Source organism: Petaurus breviceps, unplaced genomic scaffold, assembly GCF_028583685.1.
Source record: "Petaurus breviceps papuanus isolate PSGF00001 unplaced genomic scaffold, PetGlider_PUasm1.0 208, whole genome shotgun sequence".
In the NCBI taxonomy this organism is placed as follows: domain Eukaryota; kingdom Metazoa; phylum Chordata; class Mammalia; order Diprotodontia; family Petauridae; genus Petaurus; species Petaurus breviceps.
The window spans coordinates 13,442,460-13,467,372 of record NW_027185852.1 but is presented as its reverse complement, the minus strand read 5'-3'; the positions used below and the strand labels follow the sequence as shown (position 1 = coordinate 13,467,372).

The 24,913-nt window shown below is 43.1% G+C and overlaps 1 protein-coding gene across 1 annotated transcript in view; it reads left to right on the top strand.

The window, feature by feature from the left end:
- LOC138165280 (inaD-like protein) overlaps positions 1-24,913 on the top strand; it is a 340,313-nt gene that overhangs the window by 284,403 nt on the left and 30,997 nt on the right. Inside the window, exons 33-35 of the mRNA XM_069093439.1 lie at positions 2,023-2,140; positions 5,496-5,629; positions 18,861-18,944. Of these exons, the coding sequence (XP_068949540.1) occupies positions 2,023-2,140; positions 5,496-5,629; positions 18,861-18,944 (336 nt within the window). The remainder of the gene's footprint in view (positions 1-2,022; positions 2,141-5,495; positions 5,630-18,860; positions 18,945-24,913) is intronic.

Sequence of the window (24,913 nt, the reverse complement as noted above, 5' to 3'; positions counted from 1 at the left end):
GATGGATGGATGGATGGATGGATGGATGGATGGATGGATGGATGGATAAGTAGATGTTTGCCTTATATGTATATAAAGTCTATAAAAATTTGTTACATATAAAAATATAATAATATATGATACATAATTATATGCAACATATGTATAATATATAGAGAGTTTTTACATATTTTTCAGTAGGGGAAAAGGGAGCTTTCAAATTGCTTTTTGTAATTTGCTTTGAGTTGTGGCTTTGATTGGGGTGTTCTATTTAAACAGAGCTGCAGGGGATCTAAGGGGGCCATATTACCCAGCCCCCGACCATTACTGTTGGAGAAGCCAAGCACCCAGGAAAACTAAGGGACACACTTAAGGTCATGAAGGTATCCATATTCTGATGTTATGGACCAAGGGAAAACTTTCACTTATTCACATTTGGTGACATCAGCCTGTCTTATTTAAGCTACATTGTGTTCAGAGGATGCATCATGGCCCCCATTTAATGGACTTCGACGTTGGTCAGTTCACTTATTCTCTCTGGGTCTCTGTTTCCTCTTCTGTTAAATAAAGGGACAGAGAAGTGACAAAGTTAAGTGGGAACTGTCCCATTTTGGAGTAAGGGAATCCATACACTTACCACCTGTGTGACTTTGCACAAGTTACATATCCTCTTCTGACCTCCCTTTCTTTCATTATAATTATATAGACTAGATGCCCAGTGCTCTCTGAGGTTCCTGTCAGCTCAAAATCTATAGTCCTATAAAGTTTTTTTGGAAGTAAATTGAATTTTATTCCATTTAGATATTGATGTTATTTCTTAAATTATCCCCAATTGGGATTAGTGACAATTTTAGAGATTCCTTTTTTAAAAATTTTCTTCTGCTACATTTAAAATCTCACACTTGGGGTTTTTTCCTCCCCTTCCCTAATGACCTTAAAAGGGGCAGCTAGGTGGCACAGTGAACACAGTGCCAGGCCTGGAATTAGGAAGACGTGAGTTCAAATACAGCCTCAGACATTTACTAGCTGTGTGACTCTGGGCAAATCACTTAACCTCTGTTTGCCTTAATCCACCGGAGAAGCAAATGGCAAACCATCCAGTATCTTTGCCAAGAAAACCCTGTGGACAGTCGGACAAGACTGAAAACCACAACAGCAATGACCTTAATAGTGATTTAGAAATGACGCCAGCTCCTCAGCATCTTGCCTCAAAGGTAGTATTAACCTCCTAGAGGGTCAACATTTCTAGTATTTTGGAGAGAAATCAAAACTCAGGGAAGAAAATCATTATTCTTGTCTTAATATCATTCTTGTTCTTACCTTAATAAAATTAATCATATAAATGAAGAAAAAGCCTAAGAAAGCATATTTCTGATCCAATAAAACCCCCTAGAAAATCTGAAGCTCAGTTTCACAGACAAAGTTGACGTGTTCTCATTAAAGGGGCAAAGGGAGCCCCACGAGAGAGCCCTTGCAACATTTGGTGGGCAAGTATTTTTTGGGATATTCCACATTCTCCCAAGGTAAATAGTTATATGCAAACAACTTCCCTTTCGTGGATTTTTAGTTTTTTGGAACCTGGGTCTGTTCTTTTCTGAGGTCCCAGTGCTAAATTGCTTTATAGAATAGGCTTTTGGGGTATGGAATGGGGGAGGGTTTGGTTTGTTTCACAGTCCCTTCCTGTGTGTCAGGCATGGTACTAGGCACTGAGGATACAGAGTTAGCCTGAAGGAGCTCACCCTCTATTAGTACTTACATTAATTAGCACTTGGGGCTGGGTCGTCCCCTGCGTCCTGGGCCATTGTACTTGTCTTGACTTTTGTCTTACCACTGGACCCAGCTACTAAGGGACTGAAGTGGAATTCGAACACTGGTCTGTCCTTTGCTCCACCATAGGAGATCCAGGCCTTTTCAAGTCCTAAAGCTCCATGTAAATGGTGGCTGTTGTCATTTTTGTCGTGATCATGATTAGAACCATTTTCATTCCTTATTCCTGTTCTCTACCTTGGGCCCGATGAATCATTTGTTTTCTTTCTTTTCCAGACTGTCAGCCAGGTGAAACAACCGAAATATTCTACCAAAAAGCCCATTGGTTCTGAGGAGTTCTCTCTAGCCCCCTCTTCCTCATGCCGTTCCACAGACACGGAGCTCCCAAGCTACAGTAAGAGGCTCTTCTGATACCCCTCGCAAATCCCTTTCAAGCACATGTTGCCCGTAGGTTTTTGGTAGCAGCTTGAGAAGCTAATATTTGTTTTTTTTCTTCATCTCTTCCTGACTGATGCTGCATTCCTTGAGCTCTGGAAAATAGACAGTCAGAGTCAATAATGGATTCCACCCTAACCCACCCCCCTTTGCTCTGACTGTGTAAGAGGCAAGTGAGTGATGGAATTTCTAAAGCATGGAGGACCTCAGCAGTGAATCAGACTGGGATGAAGGCAGTTACTTTTGAGGGTCTCTGGCATATTTTATCATAATTCTTGTCTTCTGAACAACTCAGCCATCAATTGGTGATTTTTCCAAGAACTCGCTATGACGTTAACTCTTCGTTCACCTGCACATGCTACATTTTGAGCACTCCTGTCACATATAAGCCTGTCACTTGTACAGAGCTTGCTTTGGTGGCCACTTCTACTGACTTGAGCCCAACTGAGAAGTAGGAATTAAGTAAAAATTGCCTCCAGATGGCCTAAATGCATTGCCATTCATTTATTAAGATTTATTAAATGTCTGCTTGATACTATCAATTTAACGGTAAAGGAACTGCAGTGTTGAGGTTGGACAAGACACCTGCCTTGGTAGATGTAACAGTCTGGGAAGGGGGATGAGACAGTAGCATGCGGCTATACCAGGCAATATCTTACTTTAAATAAGTTATTGAGCACAGTTCTACTTGAGGTCCAAGGGGGGTCACTAGTGGACCAAGGAGTTCAGGCAAGACTCCATAGAGATGGTGTCATTATGGGAAGACAGAGACCAGGGTATTGGATGGATTATAATCTGCATTATTTCCATGAACATCTATATCTGTTCATTGCTTAGACTCACTGGTGTGTTTGACTCTAAAGGGTGGTAGGATTCCATGGTCCTAATAAAGTAGGGAGGACATCTTGTTCAGAGGAAACAGCAAAGGAATAGAAATGAGATCATTCTGGATTTATTACAGGACTAGAGATTAGCTCAGTTTACCTTACCTATGTGAAGGGGAGTAATATCTGAGATTAAGGACAACAGCATCAAATTCTTTAGGACCTTGAAGGTCAATCAAGGAAGTTCAAGTTTGGGGGGGGGGAAGAGAGTAGAAAACTGCTCAAGATTCACAAGGTCTATTTCGTTAGGCTCTCAGGGCATCAGAAAGCAGAATCTAGAGTGTGGCTGAGCAGAAAGAGGGTTGGTTTGTAGTCAGAAAGATGGGTTTGAATCCTTCCTCAGACAGTGGGCTGCTCCCTAATCCCAGAAATGTTTACTTTTGGTGAAATAGTTAATGGGTGTCACAGGGCCAGAGAAAAAAGGCGTTGTCTCTGCTTTTCATGAAGTGACTGTTCCCTCCTCTGAGGGGGAGACAGATGAAAGCCAAGGAAAGGCTTAAGGCCCTAGGGCTTCCTGTGGGCCCAAGCTGTCTTTGTTCCCTCCAGGACCTTCTTGTGTCTCATCCATCATTACACAGACTAAGTCTCTCCTAAGTGGTTGGTTTTTAGGAGCACCTCATTTAGTGCATTTGGTCCCACTTAAATCATTCCTGCCCTAGACACTTCTTTGGATTTTCTGTAATTTAGCCTTTTTTCTCTAAGTCAAGTGTTAGAATGAGAATCAAAGCATGTCAGAGTTCATGGGGACGTCGGTGGCTATGCCTGAACACAAATCTTCTGGATAAGGTCCCCAACAAGTGGCTGTCCAGCATCTGCTCAGAGACCTCCCATATTCCACTAGGGGACAGCTCATTGTGAGGACTTGAACCTAAATCTGCACCTCTCTCTTTTCCCCTGTTTGTTCACATTTCTACCCTCCAGTACCAAACAGTCCAGTTCAATCTGTCTATCTCCCCAGATAAGACATAGGCTCTTTAATAAGGGAATTTACTTATCTTTTTTGGTGCCTGGTCAGGGTGACTTTTTTTTTTTTTAAGCAATCAGGGTTAAGTAACTTGCTCAAGGTTACGTGGCCAGTTATTTCTGGGTGTGGTGCTGAGTGTCTGAGCCCGGGATTTGATCTCCAGGTCATCCCAACACTGGGGCCGGTGCTCTTACTCACTGCGCCACCTGGCCACCCCTAAGCAATTGGGGTTAAGTAACTTGCTGAAGGTTACACGGCCAGGTGTTTCTGGGTGGGTGCTAAGTGTCTGAGCCCAGGATTCGATCTCCAGGTCATCCTGACACTGGGGCCAGTGCTCTTACTCTCTGTGCTACCTGGCCACCCCTAAGGTGACTTTTTTTTTTTGTGAGGATGTAGCAACCTGCAAATTCCACATGGTAAAAAATCATGCAAAATGAGTTTTTTTTAAATGGCTAATTTTTGTTTTTACAATACTTCCATCTCCTTCTCCTATCTAGCAAGCCTTCCCTTGTTATAAAAAGGTCTTAAAAGAGAAAGAATAAAGCAGTTCAATAAATCCCCAAGTACAATGCCACGTACTAGCACCTGCAGTGTGCCCCCTCAGCAGGGAAGGCACCAGAATATGCTCTCTCCTGTCCTCTCTGGAGCCAGATCAAGCGTCACTTCAATCCAGCTCCTTCTGGTACATGTGTGCTCCCTTCCCACTGGCCTAGTCATTTATTCAACATTTTCCTGTTTCCTCTTACTTCACCAGGCAACTGGCAATCATTCAATCCACAAGCATTTATCAGGTGCTCTCTGTGCTCCACATAGAGGGCTAGGCTCCATATAAATGTGGCTTGCCCTGTGTGGCTGAATTCTTCAGATTTCTTACATTCCAGCAGGATGTATTTCACACAGGCAGCACAGGCTTTTAGCCATTCTCCCACTATGGAGGTCTTTTTAGAAAAAAAAAAAAAAACTAATGAGCCTGTTGGGTGGTTCTTTTATGGGTTTTTTTGTTTGGGGAGGGGGCTGCATATATTCCTTCACTTAAAAAAATTTATTAATGACTTTTTTTCCTTTACAACAATGTTACCTTCTGTTATGCCCCTTCCCACTGTGAAACTTCCCTGAGAACAAAAAAAAAATGCGGAAAAAGAAGCAGTTATGTAAAACCTTCTGGCAAAATAAACCTGAGTTTGAGTGTGTTTGCCACATTTAGTGCCTATAATCCCCTCTTTTCTACCAAACAAAAAAAAATGTGCTTTTTGTTGTCTGGTCTCTGGAATCTAAAGGTAATTCTTCCTTCCTTCCTCCCTCTTTCCCTCCTCCCTCCCTCCCTCCTTCCTTCCTTCCTTCCTTCCTTCCTTCCTTCCTTCCTTCCTTCCTTTCTTCCTTCCTTCCTTCCTTCCTTCCTTCCTTCCTTCCTTCCTTCCTTCCTTCCTTTCTTCTTTCCTTTCTTCCTCTCTTCCTTCCTTTTTCAGGTGGTTTGCAGGTACCATTGTCTGTGGACCCAGCCACATGCCCTATAGTCCCTGGCCAAGAAATGATTATAGAAATCTCCAAGGGACATTCCGGCCTTGGTCTCAGTATTGTAGGAGGAAAAGATACTCCACTGGTAAGTTTCCAATGACATATTTTACATTGCCTTCTATTTTTTCATTTGTTTGGATCTGTTTAACAGCATCTTGATTTCTCATAAAGTCACTAGCTTCCATTTGCTCCAATCTAATTCTGAAGGAATGAATCTCTTCAGTGAGCTTTTGAGATTCTTTTTCCATCTGGCAAAAATTTGGCTTTTTAAAGCATCCTTCTCCTCATTGCCTTTTTGAGCTTCTTTTGCCATTTGAGTAAGTGTATTTTTTAAGGTGTTATTTTCTTCAGTCAGGCTGTTGACTCTCATTTCATAATTTTCTTGCATCATTCTCATTTCTCTTCCCAATTTTTCCTCCACTTCTTTTATTTGGTTTTCAAAATCCTTCTTAAGCTCCTCTATGACCTGTAACCAGCTCATATTTTTCTTGGAAGCTTTTGGTGCAGGGGTTCTGACATTGTTGTCTTCCTCTTGTTCCATGCTTTGATCCTTTTTGTCCCCAAAATAGAAGTCTAATGTCGGATTGTTCTGCTTGCTTTGCTTCCTTTGCTTGCACATGTTGCCACAGTGGAACTCTGCTACCAGAGAGGGGAGCTTTGTCCCAAATCGCTGGGGTTTTCTCAGCTGCCAGAGCTATTAGTTGGGTGCCCTCTCTGAAGCCTCCACATGCACCCCAGGACCTCCACCCTAGACAGTGATCCAGATCCAAGCAGGTTAAAGCAAGAGCGAATACCCCTCAGACTGGTTGCTTGGTCACCCTACACTCTGCAGGCCAGTAGCTCTGAAGCAGAGATGACTGCAGAGCCTCAGTGGCTTCTCGTCTTGGGGCAAAGGCTGGACCGCACTCCCGAACTCCCTGCAAAGTCTACACTGACTTCTCACTTTGTCTTTGGTATCTATGATCTGGAGACCACCACAGCTACAGATTATCTGAAGTCCCTCTAGCCAGCAGCTGGTCAAGCTGCTCTGAGGCTAAAACCTGCGGCTCAAGCGGTGTTGGGCTCGGCTCCCAAAGCACAGCGCTGGCCCCTTCCTGCCAGCCTGCCGGGATGTCTTCAGCGAGAGGTTAGCTTCTCTGTGTCATTTTGTGGGTTCTATAGCAATGAAGTTTGTTTAGAGCCATTTTTTACATGAATTGGAGGAGGTGGGAGCAGGAGCCACAAGGAAGTCCTGTTTCTACCCTGCCATCTTGGCTCCACTCCCCTGGAAAGTTTCTAGAAGGGAAATATCTCATTAAGTTAATTTGATCATGGCTTTGCTTCCCTGTAGAAAATGTCCTTTTGTGTTATGGAAAACCTTTAACATCTGATAACTTGGCTTTTACACTTTGGCCAATATTGAAGGATGTTCTTCTCTTAGGTGTTGTCCAAGATGTCTATCAAAAGTAGGGCAGATTGCCTGAAATCTCCTGTTCTGCTCACCTCAGGGAGGGGCCAGGGAACATTAAACTGTCCCCCCAGACACCAGGCTGGATTGCAAGTGTCCTTCCTTGCTCCTATTCCAGAAGGACCCACCATCAGTTGTCCAAGGCTAGCTTGTTGCATGGCCCAGCAAAGCACTTCCTCCCAAAGTCCAGAAGAATGCCATGTTCTCCCAAGGACACAGCCAGCTGGAGCTGGCTTTGTCAGTCTAGGTCTCAGTCTTAAAGTTCATTTTAAAGCACCTTTTAAAATCAGGGTTTTGGACAGTTTTTCTCTATGGTCTGACTAATTCTAAAACCCTCTGGTTCTTGTGAAAATTTCTCTGTGTAGACCCCATGACTAAGCCTCAGGCCCCAAGCACACAAACTCACAAAGTCCGTTGTGGTTTGGGGGAGAGAGGCTGGATTTGGAATCCCAGGATTATGAGCATGTGACTTTGGGGAATTCCCAGTGGCTTCTCTGGGCCTCAGTTTCCTGTCCTGTAAAATGAAGGGTTAGACTTGAGGGCCCTCCCAGCTCCAAGAATGCGATGCTCTGATAGCTCCCCATCGCACAGGGCTGTGTGGGGTAATGTCTACAAAGAACTTCACAACTTTAGCGCATTCTCTTTTCCACATAGCTTTTTGTCCCTGCCTGTCTGGGAGGACAGGTGTTGTCTGGCCAAGGAGCTGCTTTCTCATCAGCTAATCTACTTTTAACTAGATTGAAGCCATCCCTGGCCCGTCTGTTGGCAAACAGCCTTCCTCTTCACATCCGTGGAGTCCTCACGCTGTCACACTCAGCAGGCGTCCCTCTCAGGATCTCTGTCTAGCTGACAAAGCCATCGGCAGAGGCTGTTTCTTCTCTAAACTTGTCCCTCCCCAGTGCCTGAGGGGGAGGCCCTTTGGTGTGGTGGAAACAGCGCTGGCCTGGAGTCAGAGACCCTCACTGGAACCCCCTCCTCAGAAACGGCTTCCTGCAGGATGTGAGCCAGTTTCCTCAGGTCTCCTCCAGGTCCAGATCCCTTAGCCACTCTGGGCCTCAGTTTCCTCTGCTGTAAAATGACAGGGTTGGGTGAGATGTATGCCTGGCTCTAGATACAGGACATTAGGCTCTGAGAAAGTCACGGAGTGTAGAGGCAGAGTCTGTTTTCCTGAGGTTTCCTCCTTGGCCTTTGTGAATGAATGCTTAATCACTCTCGACACCCAGCCCCCCGACCCCCCAAGGCTGGGGTGCTTCAAAAACCCGCTCTCTCCTCTGGCATGATGATGCATCACAAACAGAGTGTTTATGGGTATTTAACAAATAGTACCAGCTTACTCCCTTCTTGGAGCCAAGAATCTGGGGGGAGAATTCCTTAAGCGCTGTTTGATGTTCATAATATCCAATTTTGGCGCCAATCCTAGAGTCCTTCTGAAGGATAAGCTCACTTAAAAAGGAGTCCTGGTGTGGACATTTTTCTTCTGACCTCAGGTATCTCATGTAAACCTCTATGGTCTTGTGTTACCCTGAGGTTAAATGGCACATGGGAGAAAGAGGTAGGGAGTGATTTAATGGGTAAAACAACCTATAAATGGAGAAGGGATTCTTCTTTTTCCTTTTTTCTAATACTGGTGATGCACCGGCCCCACAATTGCTGCTCTGGGCCATGTTATCCAGTCCTTTCTTTGGACCACATCCAGTTAGGAGGAAGGCAGCCAATGAGAACAAGGAGGGCATCTTCAAGGAAATTCTGGAAATGTTGACCTTGATTGTCCCCTTGAGTGAGCAGGCTTTTCCTCATCAGAAGCACATGGATTCTGGATCCTGTTCCTTCCTTCAGCTCTGGAATCAGGGTCACTACTGTATACCCCCAAAGCAAGGAGAGAAAGGAAGCCGTGAGCCCTCACACCTGGACAGTTGCTGAGCGTTCCTATGAGGGAGCCCTGGGAAAGGCAGGGCCGGCTGCAGCCTTCCCAATCACAGTGAGACTGACTTAGCTATAATGGCTATCAGCTTGGAAACCGCAGCTTCCCCTTATCCCTTGCTTTGCAGGGGCTCACCTTCTCAGAGTTAAAGGCCAGACTCCTTGTTTCCTGGCCTGGACCTCACCCCAGGACTGTCCGTGTGGCCCCCAGAAGCTTAAGCTTGGTTCCTGTGGCCACTTTCTGCTTTTGTTGAATATAATGCATCAACTGATTTAAACCTCTGAAAAATTTGGTGTCTGTGGGTCTCTCTGTTCTTAAGTGAGCTCAGGTGAGGGGAAGGAGCTCCCATTGTCTTCAATGTGTCCAAGTGTTTTATTTGATTATTCCCGCAAGATGAATTCTATGCAGTTTTTTTTTTAAGTTTGGTTTGCTTTGGCAGCCCACCCCTAAAAGCTGAGCTTTCTCTGCCATTATTGCTTAAGTCATATATTTTTACACCAAACATCTTATTACCTCGGCTTTATTATTTAAAAATCAAAGCAGAGTTTGCAAAGGTCCATGACTGCAGAGCAAAGGAATGTTAATGAATGGTGCCATTGAAAAATCTGAGTTGGGGCAGTTCTGACCTTACAGAATATAACTGTAAGCAGAAAGAGGAGGCAAGTCGAGTAAAATTTAAATAAATAAGGACCAGATGGAACCATAGGGGCCTATAAAATGTAATGCAAATATTATCCATTTCCCTCAAATAAATCTATATTTCAGTATGAAAAATTATATTTATATTGATGATGTGGGCAAACTTTCTTATGAAACTTGGCAAGTGACCCCTATCCGTAATAAGATTTTGCAATTTGATGGAAAACAGATTCCCCTTTGACCTAATGAAGAGAAACATTTCAGTATTGCAAACCATAAAATGGTCTTATGTGAGACCACCGATTCATTCTCTGTATTATATTGGCTGTTTTATTGCTGAGATATTTAGTTGAACGTTTCAGATTCCTGTTAATATTGGATGAACATCAGCAGTTGGGGTGTGATAGTCTTGGGGTCGAGGCCCGTGGGAAGGAGAACCATTTCTCCCATGGTGTTAAGTAAGGCTGTCTTTGGGGAATATCTCCCACAGATCTTTCTCTGTCTCCTCCACCCTCCTTATACCCCCCCCCTGCTAGTGACTTTCCTTTGGGATTATCTTGTATGTACCGGGGTTTTTTTAACCTTATTTTCCCAATTAGAATATGAGCTTTGAGGGCTAGACCTTGTTCACAGTGATGAGCTAATTGGCCCCTAAAGCTCCCCACTCCTACTTTGAGATTCCAGGATTCCTTAATCATGAAAATCTTCAAATCATTCTCTGTAAGAAATGATTTCCATTTGGCCAACAGAGCAATCACTTAATCAACAAGCATTTTTGCCTCCTTCGGCATCCCCAACACCTAATGGTGAGTGTTTATTAAATGTTTGTCCATCGATCGGAAATGTTCAGCATGTGGGAAGGACTTAAGTATTTGTTGACCACTAACTGACATTGTCAGAGATAAAAGGGGACGGAGTCTGTTTTACCCAACTAATACCTGACCAGGGACCCCTTCTACCACATTTTTCCTTCCTCACTATAAATTGTCTAATTCTCCTGCATTCTCAGATTGACATTGGTGAAGAAACCTTCCCTAGGATTCTCTGAGACCTGGGTATTCTATGCTAATGAAATCTGGGTTCAAATGGAAAGATGCCTCTGGTATTGATTACATATTATCAGCACGGCCAATATTGTGCCTGGCTCTTTAGTGATATAAGTAAAATATGCTGCAGGCAGTAACTCACTGTCACACATGTCATGATGGTGTTTATGTTATGGTGCTCATTGTGTCTGCAGAAAAGGGTTTGGCCTCCAGTAGAGCGGAGGCAACAGGAATCCCAGTTAAATCAATTCCCTGTGGGCCTAGAAAGATCCACTTGTAACACGCCACCCCCCAAAAAAGTTCTCCCTTAAAAGGATGGTTATGGGTACTCCACAGTTCACAGAAGCCCTTCTTTGCTAATTCCCCAAGTGCAAGGCTTACTGAAGGCTTCTGGGCCTTTCAAGTTTGTGATCACGATCCATTCGCCTCTTTGTGAGGTGGCTGGCATGTTTATTAATGATACTGTTATCTCCATGTTGGCAGCTTTGCCCAGGAAGAAAATTATGACTGTTTCCTTTGTATCAGTTCACACTGAAATACAGGAATTCCCCTAGCTGGTGCTTCAGGGTTTAAATTTCCTTGAGAACCTGGAACCATTTGTGGGGTTCACTGATAAAGAAGTCTGTTACAGTAACTTGAGTCACTCAGATTAACATATATAAAAATCCATATAAATACTGGGTCTGGAGTCAGAAATTCTGGGTTCAAATCCTGCTTGTGATGCTCACTGTGTGTGTGACTTTGGAGATGGTAGTTCACCTTTCTGAGCCTCAGTTTCCCCATATATAAATGGAAGAATTGGGTCGTTTGGTGATGCAGGAGCTCCCTGGGAATGTCTTCTTGTAAGGTTGCTGATTCTGCAGTTGTATACTTTTTTTGTCCTTTTCAGCTCCTGATTCCCTTCTCTACCCCACTTCAGATACTCTTTCATTGCCAAAACTGGCTCTCAGGAATAAATGTGCAGTTTGGTGTGCCCTTCAGCCGATGTACTTGCCCATTAGAGCTGACCCTCTAAGATCAAGGAGAAACTTTGCTCCTCTAGTTTCTCACAACCTTCTCCTTCCTATCTTTCCAGCTTCATGCATCATTCCCCTCCATACATGCTGTGGTTTGGCCACTGGACTTCCTACTGTTTCTCACTCATGATGCTGAGGGAGGCAGGGAAGCAGGAGGGAGTGACATTGAGGTTGGCCCCCAGTGAGAGTGGTCTCAAGTAGTACAGGCTGCCTTAGCAGGTAGCATGTCCCCCCTTGGTGAAAGTCTCCCAGCAAAGGATGGAGGGTCATTTGTTTGGGGTGTGTGAGGTTTTCGAAAACTTTGTTTGATTTTTTAATCAACAAAACTCTAGGTTCTCTCCCTCCCAACTCTCCCCCCACCAAGCCATTGAAAGCAAAAAGCAAGTCAAACATGCAGAGTCCAACAATTGACCAAATCCCCAAAGTGTGTCTTCCATTTGTAGCCCAGTCCCTCACCTCTTTGTTGGGAGGTGGGTGCACATTGTGCCATGAGCCCTCTGGAATCCTGGGTGCTCTTGTGTGGAGTGAGAGGCTTCTTGGGTCTTTACAGTGTTAGCGTTCTGGCCTACATTATCCTTCCAGATCTACGTCATTCCCTCCACCTGAGTTCAGGTGACCACTTGTGGAGGAAATGGCCGAAGATCCTGGTCCCTGAATTTCTTCTTCCTACTTTGTGATTCTGTGATTCCCCAGTCACAGAAATCTTCAGATCATTCTCTGAAAGGCATCATTTCTATTTGGTCATCAGAACAATCAGTCAATCAATAAACATTTATCAAGTACCTGTTGGGTACCAGACAAAGATGAATCAGTCCTTTCCCTCAAAGATTTTACATTCTAGTTGGGGAAGAAAATTCACACAAGGGAGACATGGCCAGGGACAAGAGGGTGCTCCAGCAAGTCAAAGAAGTGGGGGGTGGGGCCAAAGGGAAGTCAGATGTCACAATTTGGACAGAAGCAATAGTCCAACTGCTGTGTTCAGTTTCAAGCACAGCAAGAGGTGGGAGGGGGGGTGGATGGTGGTGTGTACACAGAACAAAGCAGATGGTGAGGTGGCCAGGAGGGCTAGAGGATAAGCCTGGTCTGAGGCTAGCCCCAGACAGCTGACTTTCCCTTCACTCATTCACCAGTTAACTACAGGCAGCCAGGTGGCTGGATAGAGCACTGGGCCTGGAATCAGGATGACCTGGGTTTGAATCCAACCTCAGACACTTGCTAGCTGTGTGACCGTGGGCAAGTCACTTCATCTCTGCCTCTTTAAAAAGGAGGTCATAATAGCACCTACCTCATAGGTTGTTGCAAAGATCAATTGAGATAATATTTGCATGGCACTTAGCACATGGCATATAGCAGGTGCTTAATAAATATTCCCTTCTTCTGTTCCCCCTTTATTGCCCTCAACTTCTCAGAAGGAACTCCCAAACTGAGTGGATTGGCTCCCCCCCCCCCCCCTCTGAAGTGGGTAGTGTCTCTGGCCAAATGGTACCGATCTGGGTGGGGAGACTCAGAGCTGGGACAGCTGGCAGGCTCCTGAGGTGTTTATGCAGCGGAATTTTGTTGAAATGAATTGATGCCCCAAATAGGTCTTCCAACTCCCAGTTCAGTGCTTTTCCCATCATCACTCTTGATAATGATGATAATGAGTTTCTCCTTGATCTTAGAGAGTCAGCTCTAATGGGCAAGTACATTTATACAAGACTTTAAGGTTTCAGAGTTATTCTACAAATATTATCTCATTTGACCCTCACTATCGCCCCGTGAACGAGGTACTGTTATCCCCATTTTACAGATGAGGAAGCTGAGGCAGACAGCCATTAAAGGATTTGCCCAGGGTCACACAGCTGGATTTGAACTCAGATCTTCGTGACTCTGGTGCTGCATTCACTGTGCCGCCTTTTCTTCCCATCTCTGGCAGGTTATAGCTCCATTATTGAGTGCCTTAAAATCCTTAAATACTTCTGTTTGTCACACTGTCAGTCCAGAAGACATTATTTATTCCAGCAGTTAAAGAGAAGACTCTCCAGTCAGCACATGCCCCCGATTCAGACAAATGACCTTATGTCAGCTGGGCACCAACGAGCAATTTAACACCTCGCCCTTCCATTCCCTAAGCTTTGGAAATAGAAATGTGTAGAACCCAGTGGGATTCTACCAAAAGCTTCTACTCCCTTACTGTTTTAAACTGTTGGGAGATTAGCAACGAGAGAGGCGGGGTGGAGTAGAACCTGGGGTAGAATGTCTTGTCCTCACAGCTCCCAACGATGTCAACAACAGGGCCAGAGGCTGTCTCAACAGTAGCACGCTCAGAAATGCTCAGTACTATTCACTGACACAGCTGAGCCAAAATCGACCTCAGGGTCGATGCCCAAGCCTTCCATGGTGAGGGGAGGGATGAAATGAATGCCAGGGTTAGAAATTTTAGTCCTAGAACACATGACTTTTGACCTGATTCTTGTTTTAATTCTCTTGGGGAGAAAAGCCTGGGTTCAAACCCTAGCTCTGCTGTCTCCTAGTTTCTTCTGTCCCTCTTCTTTACTCCACCTTTGTCAGCCTACTCTGGGAGTACTGGGTTCAGTTCTGGCCATCAAGATGGTTTAAGAAGGACCTTGGTGATCTGCAGGGCATCCAGAGAAAAGGAAGGACCAATGGAACAGAAGACTCTGGGTCAGGCAAGAGCGCTGGTGTTGGCAACATGGGTTTCTGAGGCTGTCACCTTTGCCTTGTCCTGCTGGTCCTCAGAGGACAGAATTGGGAATCATAGGTGAGAGCTACACAGAAGCAAATTTAGGAGCAATGCCCAGAAAACCTTCGGAACCATGAGAGCTGTCCCAGTGTGGAATGGGCTGCCTGGAGGGCAATGATCTTCTCTTCCTTGGAGTCTTCAATCAAAGGCAGGATACATCCTTCTCTGGGGTGTTGTCTTGGGGATTCTTTTGGTGGTTAGGGGTCCTTGCCAACCCTGAAACTTTAATTCTATGATACCTGGGTGATTTTAGGCAAATGACTTCACCATCCCAAGCCTCAGTTTCATCATCTGACAGATGGGAATAACACTCCTGGTGTTACGTCTCCTTCCCAGGGGAATGGGTTATGACATAAGAGGACTGTGTTGTATCTTGGAATAGCTTTCAACATTAGGAAGTTTTCCCTTCCATCAAGCCCAAATCTGTCTTTTCCCAACTTCTTTTTATTTATTTATAGTTAATCCCAACTTCTAACCATTGCTTTAATTTCTTTTCTTCTCTGGACAAGATGAACAAGTCTAATGCATCTTCTCCAAGCTAATTATCTCCAGTTCCCTTGATTGATATCCATATGGTATAAGGACTTTTGCCACACTCTTCAGTTTATCAGTGTTCTTCCTAATATGTGGCAGGTGACAAGAATTGAGCACAATATTCTAGGTATGGTCTGACCAGGGAACAGGAAAGAGGAACTATCTCCACCTTCATTGATGACATGACCTCCTAATTTGGCATAAGAGCGCATTAGTTCTTGGGACTCAAGGTCACTCAGTTTCCTCCTGTGAAACATGGAGTCCACTCAAACCCTCAGAACTTCTTCAAATAAAGTGCTGACCTACCTTATCTACCCTCTTATATTTATGAAATTGATTTCTTGGACTCCAATGTCAGAATTTGCCCTTGTCCCTATTATAGTTGTTTGGGTTATATTTGGCAAAATGTTCTGGCCAATCAAGATCTTTGCTTCCTGACAGTCAACCTGTAGTTAGCCATCCCTCCACATTATTTGTAAGCATCGTAAGCAAACCCTCTGTTCCTTTGTCCAAGTCATTGATAAACCCCACTGGGGCCAAGATCTCCATGCCTTTCCACAGAAAACTTCCTTCTAAGTTGACATTGAACCATTGGATCCAGCCATCCAGACAGCTCCCAAATCCCGGTCAGAAGCTTCAGTTTTAGTTGACCATTCCCTAAGTGATGGACATCCCTTTTTTTCTAGTTCTCAAGTCCCATGAAAAGATCTTCTTTACATCTTTTTGTGCATTAGGGGGATTCTTTTTGACAATTACCTCCTAACAGTATTCCTCCAGGAGATGGAGGATATGAATGTTTTTGTTACTTTATTTGCTTTATTCTAAATTGCTTTGACAAATTGGTTTCTACAAATTTACAAATCCATGAGGCATTAGTGGATCAGTCTCATCACACTCTTTCCCATATTATCTCTGCTTGTCTTTGATAATCTTTACCTCACAGTTGTTTTGATCTGTGTTTCTCATATTATCACTGATTCAGAGCATTCTTTCATATGGTTATTAATAGTTTATTTGAGAATTGTCCATATCCTTTGACCACTTTTCTGTTGGGAAATAAATTTTCTTAATAGATTTCTGTTAATTGTCCATGTATCTTAAATATCAAATACTTATCAGATGTATTTGATACAAATAATTTTTCCTAGTTGACTACTTCCTTCATTATCTTTGATACAATTTTTATTTGTTCAAAATTCTTAAATTTTCTTTTAATCAAAATTTGTAATTACTTTTAGCCCTTGTTTGGTTAGAATTAATACTCTGCCCATAGTTATATGATCTATTCTCATCTAGTTTTTTTTTTTATCCTGTGATCTTTAGTATTCAGACCATATATCCATTTTAAATTTATTTTATAATATGTTGCAAGATGCTAGTTTAGTCTAATTTTTATCAGACTGCTTTCCAGTTTCCCCAACAATTCTCATCAAATAAGGAGTTGTTTCCTGCATAATATATATTTTCAGTTTTACTGAAACTGAACTGTATTTATTTCTGATTCTTGTTAGTCTGTTCCCTTGATCTACTTTTTTTTAAACTAGTATCAAATGGTCTTGATGATTGTTCTTGAAAATATATTTTGAGATCCCAAAGTGCTAATTCCCCCTTTATTCCTTTATTTTTATCATTTTTTTGATGTTCAAGATCTTTTGTTCCTCCAAATGAATTTTGTTATTATCTTATCTATAAAGTAACTCTTTGTTAGTTTATTTGATAAAACATTAAACCTATAAATTAATTTTGGTGGCACTGTCATTTTTTTATTGGCATGGCCCATCCATGAGCACTGAAGAACCTTCCAGCAGTTTGTTCTTTATCTTTTTCAAAGAGGTCTTTTGAAATTGAATCTATTCAAGTATTGAGCATGCTTTGGGAGACTGAGTCCCAAATATTTTATGAATTTTGTAGTTATTTTAAATGGGACATCATCCCTTTCTATTTTTGTCTTTCAATTTGTATTATAATGTAGTAATATTGATTTTTGTGGATTTTTTTGTAGCCTATATTTTTGCTAACACCATAATCTCAATTAAACTGATTCTCTTGTTTATTCTAAGTAAACTCTCAAATCATCAACAGATAGAGGTAGTTTTTTTGTCTCTTTATCTTTTATTAATTATTTTTGCTAGCATTTCAGTAAAGCTTTTCCTACTCTGTCTCCCACCTATCTATTCAGTCTGACCTCACACTTCTCCCTTACTGCTCTATATATTCCAGACAAATTGGCCCTCCTTTTTCCTTGGATCCCACTTACTTCTTCTGTCTTTGCCCAAGTTTTCTTCCATGTTCTCTCTCTTCACCTTCATCTCTTAAGATTCCCTACCTTCTATTAAAGTACTACTCAGGTGCCCTCTCCCACAGAATTCTTATTTATTATGTTCTTTAACCTTCCTCCCCACCCCCACTTACTTTATATTTACTCCATACATATTTTTGTTTACTTTTCTAAGTGCATGTTTCCTCCCAATAGAATGTAAGCTCCTTGAGGACAGGAAGTGGGTTTGGGGTTTTTTTTTCTCCTTGGACCCCACAGTGAGTCCCTAGCACTTAACAGACTCATAAAGACTGGTTGAATTGAAATGAATGGAATCTCTCTACCTGTTTGTAAATATGCAAAAGAGTGTGCCTGAGGCTCTGAAGGCAGCTTCCAAAGAGGATTCCAGATGTCGCTGATTGATGACAGCATCTTTGCAATAAATGTGTGTTCTCCCAAAGGGGTGGTTTTGATGTATAAAAAAATAAATTATATTATTTTACAATCACACAATTACAATACGCTGACAGTTCCTTGCAGGCATGCTGTTTATTTTTTCCATATAGTTCACTGTACCTGAGACAGTAAGAGAGATAGAGTTGACTGACCATCCAGTGAATGTCCTAGCCAGCATTATTTAGGCCTTTTATTTTTGCATCACAATCATTTCTCTTCTTTCCCCCACCCCCCAGCCCAACACACTCTATAAGCCTTCCCTTATAACAAGGAAAAACAAACACCCTTGTCTGATAGCATCTGCAACATTTTGCCCCCGTGTTCCTCCACCTCTCCAAAGAAAAGAGGGCCGTTAATTGACTATCTCTTCTCTGGGGCCAGGTTTGATTGTTGTAGATACACGTCACTATTGTTTTATTACTTTATTCTACTGCTATTAGATGTTTTCATGCTTTCATTAGCTTCCCTCAGCATAGTTCATGAAAGGCTTCCCATTGTCCTTGAATTCATCATATTTTCCATTCTGACTGATAGGACATTCAGTTACTTCAGAATACCACAGTTTGTTCAGCCAGTCTCCAGTCAACTCAGTTCTTTCTAGCTAACTAATTATTATACTGTATGTTTAATCTCACTCCCTTCTCTCATTACTCCACATAAATTAGACCTCACAGGCTAACTAGTTCTGCTCCCATTAAGCTTCAGATTCATGTTTAATAGCCTGCCTCTGCCAAATTCTTAAATGTCCATAGAGATGCATAGCCTGGTTTCAGATTTTACCATAAAATCTAAGTAAGATGGATCACAGTTCACTGACAGGTCATTGCTGGCCAGCAGTCACAGACAAAAGTGCCACCGAAGACATTCTGCACAAAAATATTCTATCAGATGACACAGAGGCAAGAAAGCTAATAAACAGACCTTAAGAAATTCATTACAATGCTTACGTGTACCTTCTTTGTCTGTCTTTATGGCACCTGGAGGTCACCTGGATCATTTGGCCTCATGAGGTTGCTTTTTGGGTACAAGAATGGGTGGTAACTGCTGGGGGGTCATGGTCTCTTTCAGGGTATGCTCAGTTTGTAGCCCAGCACATGGCACATAGTAAGGGATTAACAAGTGCTTATTGTCTCCCTGAAGGCAGGGACTTTGTCTTTGTATCCCCAGTGCAGGGCACATAATAGATGTTTTATAAGCAACTCTTTATTGAACTGGATTAAAAGTAATGAAAACTTGTTTGGGGTATGTTTTTGACAGGATGCTATAGTTATCCATGAAGTATATGAAGAAGGAGCAGCAGCCAGAGATGGAAGACTTTGGGCTGGTGACCAGATTTTAGAGGTAAATGGTCTGAATTCTGCTTTGAAATGTAATCCCATGGAAGACTTCCCCTTTGTCCACAAGCTATCCTTTGGGTAGGGATTGGGTTGGACACCCCTTCTAACTCTGAGTTGTTCTTCACAGGATTCCAGGGCTTCTCACCTTCTGTTGATTCACTCTTTCTCTCACCAAGCCCTATGTTCTCTGCTGCCCCTTTCCCTCTCCCTGTTTCTCTTTCCCTCCCTCCCAATTTCTTCCCACAGCAATGAAATCCAGAAACCTGATTTTAGAGTCAGAGTAATTGGATTGGAATCCTGGCTCAGCTACTTACTACCTGTGTGACTTGTCCAAGAGCCTCTCTGGGTCTCAGTTTCCTCCTTTGTAAAATGGGGGTGGGAGTGGCCTTCTTGTTCTCTGATATCCCCTCTATCACTTCTGCTATGATCTGATGAGAAGATCTAGTTCTAGTGATGAGAAGCACCTGTGGTACTTCCTTTATTACTTAGTAACTTCTCCTTTCTTTGCTGATGCTGTATTTGTGGGAGCTTTGGGGAGCAGATCAGGGATTTCCTTGGTATAAGGAGATTCCCAAGGCAGCTAGGTGGTACAGTGATAGAACACTGGACCTGACATCAGGAAGACACATCCAGCCTCAGACACTTAGTAGCTGTGTGACCCTGGGCAAGTCACTTTACCTTGTTTACCTCAGTTTCCTCATCTGTAAAATGAACCAGAGAAGGGAATGGCAAACCACTCCAGAGTCTTTGCCAGGAAAACCCCAAATGGGGTCACAGAGAGTCAGACTTGACTGAAATGACTGAACAGTAACAAGAAAGGAAGCTCCCTCCCCCGAGGCAGATCAGTAACCCATGGTCTTAGAGCACTGCCTTGGGCATTGATAGATTGTCTCTCCCTAGGCCACAGAGGTAGGATTGAACCTAGGTCTTTCCGACTCTGAAGTTGGTTCACCATCTACCATGCTCCCTCTTTTGTGTCCACATTTGCTCCCAGCATTGAATATCATTTTCTCAAGGCCAATAATTGAATCATCACAATTAAACTATATACAAATGGGCAGCTCAGTCCTTTCCCCCTGGTTTTCCTGGTCAGATGAAATGCAGCTCTGGGCCCTCTTGTTGGCCCACTGTACTTTAACAATGGCTCCATCTTACTGGCCTTTTCTCATTTGTCATCACTTTGCATGGGCATGAAAGTGGCAGCTCAGTGCCAGTAACTGGGTAGAGGAGAAGCCACAGCCGGCAATTTGTGTAGGCTGGACTAAAGAGCTTACTTTGTGGTGTGAAGCCTTTAGGCAACATTTATTTCCTTTATTGGAGGAATTTAATTGACTAGTTAACATTTTATGGTAAGCATGTGTGCATTTTGCTCAGTGACTTTCATATAACCCAAGAAGGCTGACATCATTGGATCTCAGCCTTCAGTGGGTTCTGTCCCTGGGGAGGAAACTGGAGAGCCAACTCTGGGTTTGAAAATACAGAAAGGAAGGGGTTAAAGGTGTAACCACACTGACTACAAGGTGAAAGGAGGGTTGGCTCAAATAAGCCATTTCAAGGCAGACCTTGACTGTGTTTCCATGCTGAAACAAGTGATATTCCCTGTGGGTTCATTATACTATATGTGTATAGGGTTAGCAAAACAGAGGGGGACCTCTTTGGGGATGGACTTAATAGTTTTAACACAGAACATGGTTTTAATGATTAGGTTTTTCTCATTTTATAATCAGCTAGGATTTACCCAAAGCTGGTAATTAGCATGATGAGGTAAAAGGGAGAGAGGGCAGCGACTCCTTAATTGAATTTTTGGAAAAGGTTGACTGCTTGCATGCTGTGAACTGTAGTCAGCCCCTACACATGGTGACGAGGATGCCAAGGGTCAGCACTGTTAAATTCACTTAAAGTAAAAGAGACTTTTTTAAAAAGTTGCATGCATGTCTTAAGTTAGGACATCCCGGTCATTTCTAAGTATAGCTCTCCAAGTCAGCCTTCCTGTGTAGCAAAGAAAAATAATTTGTTAAGATCAACCAACACAACTCCTGGCAGTGTGTGCCCCATTTTATCCCCCTCATCCCTCACTTCTGCGATGAAAGGAGGAATCCTGAATTAGATGGCTGTTTGATCTGCCCTTAACTACCTACATGGTATTATTCACTTGTATAGCATACAAAAGGCAGACTAGGGGGAGGGTCAATTTTGGAGGTGGGCAGTTCTGGTTCAAATGTCTGGATGCATACTTGCTGTGGCCCCCTGGCAAAGTCATTTACCCTCCCAGTCCCCTAAGCAGCCTTTGAGAATTTCTCATGATGAAGAAATAATAGAATCTCAGGTTTGGAAGGGGCCATGAAGGCCATTTAATTCAACCTATATCTCAAACATCTATTGTGTACCAAGTAATATCCTAGGTTCAAGGAATATGAAACAAAAATGAAACTTCCTGCCCTCAAGGAGCTTAAGTACTTTGGGGTAAGACAGTATCTACATGTATGCCTAACATTAAGCAAATCATTGCTGGTCCGCTGTGCCCATTCCATTTCCACCAAGGAAATTTCTACCATCTTCTCTGCACCCATCCATGTACGTGTTCTATACCAGGTTTGGTCCTGAGTTTCCTACACTCTAATGAGAGGGATTAAGATCTTCTCTTCTCCTTCCTGCCTCCTTCCCTTCCTCCTTTCCTTCTTCCACTTCTTCTTTCCTCCCTTCCTTCATTTTTTACCTCTTTCTTTTCTTTTCTCTTCCTTTTTTTTTTTTCAGACTAGGTCTCTTTATCATGTAGAGTAGAAGTACAGCTGCCACTCCCAAACTCAGTCATTGAGAGCTAGACTTGGAGTCAGGAAGACCTGAGTTCAAATCCAGCCTCAAATAAATAGCAGCTGTGTGGCCCTGGGCAAATCATTTAACAGTTTCCTCATCTGTAAAATAGGCATAATAATAGTACCCACCTCTCTGGGTTGTTATGAGAATCAAATGAAACTGTATTTGTAAAGGCACTTTGCAAACCTTAAAGTGTGATATAAATGCTAGTTATCACTACCCATATCACTGCTGAGCAGTACAAAAGCTCTTGTTCAATTTCTGACCCAACCCTGTTCACCTTTCCCTAGATAGGTCCTCCCCACCTTGGGGACTTACCATTTTGAGACTGGACTTAATGTAGAAACCTCTTGAGCTTAAGCCCAAAAGCAGCTCAGAAACCCTGGGCTCACATAATCCACCACCCTCAGCCTCCCTGGCAGCAAGAACTCCAGGTGTGTGCCACCACACCAGGCCTAGCCTCCCTTTTCTCACACTCTTTACTTCATTATACCTCTATCCAGGCACCATTAGGAAGTTAATTATAGCTTAGGTTCTAGCTTATGTGTAGGGTTTCTCTATAAGGGGGGAGTAGAGAGGTACTCAATGTATTATATGAATAAGGTATGGGACAGCTATTTCTTCTTTTTTATTTATTTATTTACTTTTAGTTTATAACATTCAGCTCCACAATCCCTTGTTCCAAATTTTCTCCCCATCCCTCTCCTTCCCTATCCCTTCCCATGGCAGCATGCAATCCAATATAGGTTCTACAAATACCTTCACATTAAACATTAGTCAAGTTGTAAAGAATTATAACCCATGTAATAAACAATGAGAAAGAAGGAACAAAACAAAACAAAAAGGAGAGAAAAAGTAGTTGACTTCAATCTGCATTCAGACTCTGTAATTCCTTTTGTGGATGTGGATAGCCCTTTCCATCATGAGTCTTATGGAGTTGTCTTATAGTGTTTCATTGACAGCTATTTATTTCACACACAAAAAAGCAATGCATAACCCAAAATCCACACAAGCAGTCATTGACAGAAAGACAAACAAGTGGCACTCTTATACTCAGTGGGGAAGTTGGTACTTAAATCCATCCAAACATGAAGCAGTTTCACCTCAGCCCTGTTCTGTGTCCCTCAAATTCTGCAGTATCTAAGAAGCCAAGCTAGCAATAAAATTCAGCTTCTTGTTGGTGGTATCCTCATCAATGCAGAAGCTTCCCCTGCCACCAGTCAGCTCCAGCCATCGTAAACAAGACCTCAGATCTATTTGAACTCACAAAAACACTTTCATACCTGGACACAGCCATCCTGAGATCAGTATTCAGTCATCTGTTCAGGAAAGGGCAAACACAAAAGGAGACTAGCTTCCCCTAAGCAGATCATGAGTTTTAGCTGCCAAGTACTCATGGACACAAGGCAACTTGTGTCAGTGAGCTGCCTTTCCCCCCACTCTGTACAAGAAGCAGATCATGGCAGTGTGGATGGTATCCAAACCAGAAAGAAGAGAGAACACTGCATCTGTGCTTACTCTTTTAAAGACACACTGAGTCATTGGATCCTCCTTCTTGGTGGCCAACATAGGGATTGCCTCATCACCTCAAAGCTTTAAACCCTCCTGGTGGTGAATCATGTATGTATGCTCAGTTGGAAGGAGCCAGGACCTCTGTGCATGATCTATGAAACTGTTAGATATGTGGATGGAAAATTCAGAATGGCTCCCAGGTATTCTCAGCTGGGGAGGGAGCCACTAGCATTGGGCAGTGGCCTTTCCTAGCATGTAGCATTTAAGCTGAGTGAAAGAAACTGGGGGTAGGAGGGAAGGTGGATGTGAAGAGGGAATGCTTTCCACATACATAGCCTATGCAAAGGAACAGAAATAGGTGGTCCAATGGAGAGCGAGATGGACCTGAAACAGAAGGACCCAAGTTCAAATTCAGCCTCAGACATTCACACAATAGCTGGGAGACTCTGGGAATGATAACAGCCCCTACCTCTCAGGATTTTTGTAAGGATCAAATCAGATAATATTTGTAAAGCATTTTGCCAGCCTTAAAATGCTGTAGAAATGCTAGCTGTATCATTGTTGTTGTCATTATTTATGACTAGTATTATCATCAGGAAGAAGGCCAGTTTGGTTGAATCACCGAGTACAGGAAGGGACAGTCTGGGAAGCTGACTGTGAAGGGCTTTAGATGCAGAAGAGAAGAGTTCATATTTGAGCCTAGAGACAATAGAGAAACATTGGAACACCTGGGCAAGAATCTCCTCTGTCACATACAGAGTCATCCAGCCTCTTGCTGAGAATCTCCCAGGACAGGGAACCCATCACGTCCTGAAGCAGCCCGTGGATGCTGAACTAGCTCTAATCACAAGTCAGAACCAAAAATGAAAATATAAGGTACAATGTTTACTATTCTTCATGGGCAGTCTTCAAGCAGAGGCTGAGTGACCCCATGTTCAATATACTCTAGAGAGGATTGTAGGTCAGGGATGGCCCCAGATGGTCCCAGAGGTCCCTGCTGTCTGTGCAGTTCTGTGATTCCAGTGACACTCCCCTGCCCATGCACAGGAATATTCACTGCCAATGAGCATGTGTAGCATAAACATGGCAGCGCAGGAAACAGAATTGGAAATGCCCACTGATCTGTCTCCCTGCCTGTCTAGTGCCTGGCCTCATTCTATTGAACAGATGGGTCTGTATCTTCCTTTTCAGACCATCCAGGAAAAGCTAGTCTGTCATCTCCATCAGGAATCCATCCTAGCATGACTTCAGTGCCAGACAGGCCAGGCCATGCATAGTTTAGAAAACAAAGATCTCATTTGGTTATATAATAACTTAACAGGACTCTGAAGGTGTTGACATGGCGGACCCATTCTGAGTGGTTTCTCCAGTCATCCTGGATATACCCTGCGCAGGGTACATATGGCATCACCCTGTGCTCTAGCCCCCATTAAGGTCCCATTACAGCCCATTGCAAGCATTTACAGGATATTTGACCAACATTAGTTGGGACAAGTCATGGACAAAAAGCTGGGCAACTTAATTAAATGGGTAAGGCACACATGGAAACTTTGAGGTGACGGGGATCAAAGAAAATATACAGAATGCCCACAACAGGAAGGAAGGAAGGAAGGAAGGAAGGAAGGAAGGAAGGAAGGAAGGAAGGAA